At 34.8% G+C, this 5,534-nt stretch overlaps 1 protein-coding gene across 1 annotated transcript; it reads right to left on the bottom strand.

Annotated features, from left to right (window-relative positions):
* Positions 1-1,538: 1,538 nt before the first annotated feature.
* On the bottom strand, positions 1,539-3,610 carry OMD (osteomodulin). Its single transcript, XM_016208972.2, has 2 exons — positions 2,667-3,610; positions 1,539-2,000 (listed from the first exon to the last, which is right to left on the bottom strand). Exons 1-2 carry the CDS (start codon positions 3,604-3,606, stop codon positions 1,672-1,674), a joined length of 1,269 nt encoding a protein of 422 aa, XP_016064458.2. The 5' UTR covers positions 3,607-3,610; the 3' UTR covers positions 1,539-1,671.
* Positions 3,611-5,534: the final 1,924 nt, after the last annotated feature.

The following is a 5,534-nucleotide window of genomic DNA, read 5'->3' as shown; positions in this document are numbered from 1 at the left end:
TTTGAAATTATTCTAGGTAAGAAATACTCTAATATTTCTTATGTCCTAAAACACCTACAGTATTTTCCACGTATTAACTCATAATAAATTTTTAAATTTATAACCCTGTTTTTAAAAATTTCAGTAAAGGGGTAGGTGGCCCTTAAATTTTTTTACCTCTGTTGAAAGTAGGCTTTACCCACATCACTAGCATTTTGCTCTGACCTTTACCCTCACATCTGTACCTTATGATGTCATAGTCCCACATAGGTACTCCATTTCTTGACCTCATTGCTAAGCCCTACACACCAAATGATTTCATGAACATTATTAAAGGAAAGAATGGACTGTTGTCTTTGTTCATTTTGGATTGTTGTGCTTACCTTGGGGACAGGTTGGTACTGTTTCTGCTAAATGCTAATAACTTAAAGACATAAAGAGCGTTAGAGGCTTCATTTAAACTGTCATTTCCAGAAAAAAGAATTGCCACTTGAAAACGGCTTCTAAAATATAGTTTTACATGTCTGGTCTTTGCGTGTTGTCCAAATTGTTGTTGTTTGTTCTTTGGGTTTTCTACATAGACAGCCCCAGATATATGTTTATTCCTTCTCTGAGGAATTCTGTGAAATGTTAGCCTGATAAATCAAGAACGTTCATCACAGCAGGTAGATCATCTTTATTATAAGGTATACTTAAAATACTTTAAAATGATAGATTAAATAATATGTGATTTTAAGGTTTTAAAGAGACTGTCAAATCTGTCCAAATTTTAAGGAACTTTATTCAACTTTAACACTATGTAAATAAACATTGGCTGATATGCATATATGTTTCTAATTAATAATGCTAGAAAAATAGAAGTGTTTAATAATGTTGATATACTTTCTTGTGCTAACATTAACTTAACCTTGTGAAGTAAGCAGTTATTTATTAGCAAATCTTCATGTAACTAAAGCAAAGAAACCTTTCTCTAGTGAATTTGCTATAAAAACATTTATTCCAGTTAAAATGGAACACAGTTGAGACTGTTTTGGACAATTGCTAAAATTTGCTAAATATAGATTGTGATGAGATAATTTTGGTGGTTTTTAGTTATCGAAACAGTGTTTAAAATTTTGTTGCTTTGATGCTCTGAGGGAAAAACAGGATTCATTGATTTCATGATTCTCCATGCCTGGGGTCCTTAGGAGGATGGCATCTTTTGAAAGTCAAAGTATCATCTTAAGCACTAAGTGGTAGGGCCAGGGGATGGATTCAGTTATGGTGATGAAATCTCAACTACAAGTGTGAAAGCTTTTCTGGAGATCAGGTCAAAGATAATAATCTGTTCCTTAAGTGAATGGCTGCCTATTACAGGAGTGTAACCTGTTGGCATTTAAACAATCCTCATAGTAATTCAAAGCTTCTAATGCTACTTTTTTCATCATTCTTAGAATAATTACTGTTAATAGAAATGGCATACTTACTTTTTCTCAACATGATAACATTTTTATGTTTAAAGTTTAGTTTTTGATTTCCACTTGTCATTCTAATTTATATTTCTAAAGATGTATCATTTTGAGTAAGTTCTGATCTTATGTAATGGTGAAGACGTTAGCAACACCTTAGATTCAAGTATTTGATCTTATACTAACACATAATTCTTTGTATATTATTGTGAGCTCTAAGTTTTGCGAAGTCATAAATGTATACCTATATAGTTTCTTGCCATTCCTGACTTCCATAATAGTGAGGGTCAGCGTTTTCTTCTGTTCCTTCTTCTTCTGAGCCTTCATGATGATCATCATGATCTTCACTATCAGCATCATCTTGAAATCTCCCTAAAACTTGGGTCTTCAGTTGTATTGTTTGACCATTAATGCTTCTTTGTTCACCATAATAAATACTGTGTATATGAGGGAAGCAGAGGAAAATGTATGAGCTTATTGGCTCTTTTAGTTTATTTTGGTCCACACGAATGTATGTTAAATGGTGGTAAAATAGTGGGTCAACAGATGGACACATCACTGTAACATTGATATCTGAAAAATATAAATTAAAAAATTAATCCTGCTATATTACATTCATCATTTTATATTGGATTTTATTAAAATGTTATATAGATATAGTTTTATTAATTAAAATACTTATAAGTGGAATTAGGTTTAATTATTTTTACATTAATCAAACAATAAAATGAAAATAAAACTATAAATTAATTTTATATTATCAAAATAAGCGATTTCATTGGAAATTTAGTAATTTAAATAATAAATAAATTACTAAAGTAATAAATTCTTAGTAGAAACAGTCTCAAAAAGAAAGAAATGAAAATCTCCTATAGTCCTGCTACTCAGAATACCCTTATTTCTTCATATACTCTATAGTACTATTTCTCAATGTTCAGGTTGACAGAATTTAATAGATAAAACTGTAAACTTTATACCGTCCTCTGGGGCCAATTTCTGCCATTTTCCTAGCCACACTACTCAAGATACTCATATTTCTTTATATACTCCACAGTACTATTTCTCAATGTTCAGGGTGATAAAACTTAATAGAAAAGGCTATGAACTTTGTAGCACACCTTTCTCGGGGACCAATTTCTGCCATTTTCCTAGCTAACTTTAAAGCACCCATTTTCAACAGTGTAAAAAGTATAGATTTGTAAAGATTTCGTCTTTAAAAAACAATGAAATTTTGCATACTTTCAATTTCATTACTTTCTAGGTACAGGTGTTCTAAGTTTCTTGGAATATAGAATGCTTGCTTCAGTTTATTGTGTCCCACATTGAGCTCTATAAGGCTGGAAAGATTAAAAATATTATATGGAATGTCTTGTAGCTTGTTGTGAGACATCCTTAAAACATGCAGTTTTGGAAGCCCGCTGAAGTAACTTTCCGGTATAGAAGAAATGGAATTGCTTTCTAAAGACAGGTACATGAGCGAAGGCGGCAGGCCCGGGGGCATCGATTCTAATCTGTTATGGCACAGGCTGAGCTGCATTAACTTTTCCATTTTGGCAAGGCATTTTTCTTGTAGCACAGAATCGCCAAGATGATTATAACAGAGATCAAGCATGGTCAAGTTTACTAGTCCATCCATGGCATTTGTCTGCAGTCTGGAGATCTTGTTGTAACCAAGAAGAAGTCTTTCCAAAGACCTGGGAAGAGGAAATGGAAATTCTTCTAAATTGTTATGCTGTAGGTGAAGTTGTAGTAGATTTGACAACTTAGCAAACACTCCGTGATCAATTTTTTGAGATTTAATTTTGTTGTTGCTCAGATTGATTTCTTTAAGATGAGTTGCATTGATGAATGAATCTGCAGTCACAGCCTCAATTTCATTGAACTGAAGATAGACTTGCTGAATGTGTGCCGGAATATTTGGGATCCTCTGGAGTTTACGATGATCACAGTACATTGATGACGGAAAGTTAGGTGGACAGAAGCATTCACTGGCACAGCCTAAAGTATGCTGATGAAAAGGCACTCCATAGTCCACATGTTGATGAAGACGGAATTCTGGTTGGTAATCATCCTCTGGTGCTTGGTCATAGTCTTCCTCCCATCGATAGCTTTCATATTGGCAATACGCTCTGCCTCCCAGAAGGAAGACAAGGACACACACTGGACCTAGACAGCCCATAGTCTCTCGTCCTGTTGCGAGGAGAAAGGAAACGTGTGGGAAAAGTGAGTGAAAGTTAGAAAAATTTTATATACGTGTAACACACAATATCTATATCTGTATTGAAATATATAAAAGAATGTTCAGAATGAATGGACAGTGCTCAAGCCAAAATTAAAGCAGCCCAAGTGCCCACCCGTAGATGAGTGGATAAAAAGCAGTGGTACATTCACACCATGGAGTATTACTTATCCATAAAAAGAAGGAACTCTTACCTTTGCAACAGCATGGATGGATCTGGAGAGTGTTATGCTAAGTGAAATAAGCCAGCCAGAGAAAAATACCATATGATCTCACTTATATGTGGGATCTAATGAACAAAATAAACTGATGAACAAAATAGGTCCAAAGGCAGACATCTGTAATACTTTCCACAATAAAGATAAATTTAAAAATAAAAAATGAAATGTCAAAAAAAAAAAAGTAGGTCCAGAGGCATGGATATATGGAATAGACTAGCTGTCAGAGGGGAGGGGTTTGGGGGCTGGTTTAAAAAAATTAATGTTTAAGTAGCAGTAAGGAGGTTTTGTCTTTATTTTAAAGTCACATATTGCATTGAACCGGACTAAATTACCATCTTTTAAGAGAATCTCAGTTTGTCTTGCTACTTGACTAGACTATAGATTCGCAATGATAACATGATGTCTCTCACCTCCAAAATTGGTGTTTCCTTTACTGTAAATGCTGGGGGTTCTCAATGACTGTTTGGTCCCTTGAATGAGACCCTATGTTTTCATTAGAGAGCTTTTTTATCTTAAGAGATTCTTTCTTAATATTAACTAAAAATGTCCCACTGCAACTTGTTTGCTCATGCTCTTTTCTGCCCTTTAGGAGAACATGGAACACTTGCTTTTATTTGAGAGCTTGAGATATTAAAAATAGCTATCTTGTTTCCTCTTTGTGTTTTTTGTCCAAGCCTAACCATGACTTCAGTTTTTCCCCATGAAGCAGTTTTCAGAATCCACTTATTTCATCTCTGAGTCTACTTGAAGAACGAATTCAAATCCCAAAATACATACAGTGCTTACATTCTACCAGGGTTTAGTTTCTAACAGGTTATTCTATTCGTTTTTCTTATCTTCCTAGCTTCCTTCTTTCCACTAATATTTTGGAGGTAAGTTCTGTATATACAGATATTAAAAACACTCTGTCTTGTATCCTAGGAGTTTAGGTGTAGTGGAGAATCAGGGAGATGTGTATGCTCTGAGTGGCAGGGTATGTATGCGGCAGGGTTATAAAGGAAGGAGTGCCCAGTTTGAGAAAGACACAGCACTCCTGCTGAAACTGGAAGCTACAGTGAATGCTAGATTGTGTACTGGATCAGGAGCCTGAAAACCTTCACTTAAGTGAGTCCTGTCACTTCTGATGATCTGCCTCTTACCTCACCAATAAAGTAAGAATAATTGCTTAGCTGCTTATCTCACTTGGTAGTTGTTAGGGGCATATGAGATGTGCTTTGCCCATTTAAAGTGATCCAGAAGTAAATATGTAAAAAAAAAAGAATCACACCTATTTTATTTTAAGTCCATTTTTCTCTGTTCTCATCCAGGGCTTTATGAGAAAATTAATGTCCTAACATACTATTGTATGCATTGAATTGAGCCATCGCCTATTCATGTAGAATGGCACTAGCCATTTTCATCATTGGGATAATTGAGGAAATAGTTACTTAAATAATTTTCTCTGGTAGATCCTCATTTTAGAAAGGCTGCTGTAGACCCCCCAATATCTTAGATTTTTGTTTCTTTTCGTATTAGAAACTGAAACCTGATAGAAGGCAAATGTTGTGCATTTGGGAAATGGCGCAGTTATTCACGCGGAGTTAGAGGCCCTTGGTCCCTCTGCTTTGTTACGTTTCTTCTGGTCTTCCTCGCATTCCAGTCCTTTCT

Source organism: Miniopterus natalensis, chromosome 12 (genome assembly GCF_054644295.1).
Source record: "Miniopterus natalensis isolate mMinNat1 chromosome 12, mMinNat1.hap1, whole genome shotgun sequence".
NCBI lineage: Eukaryota > Metazoa > Chordata > Mammalia > Chiroptera > Miniopteridae > Miniopterus > Miniopterus natalensis.
This window is presented reverse-complemented; position numbering and strand designations above follow the sequence as displayed.

Coding starts and splice junctions, on each gene's coding strand:
- OMD (XM_016208972.2), bottom strand. CDS start 3,606: ATGGGCTGTCTAGGTCCAGTGTGTGTCCTTGTCTTCCTTCTGGGAGGC. Junction 2,001..2,666: donor AGAAAGTAATGAAATTGAAA/GTATGCAAAATT, acceptor TATATTTTTCAG/ATATCAATGTTACAGTGATG.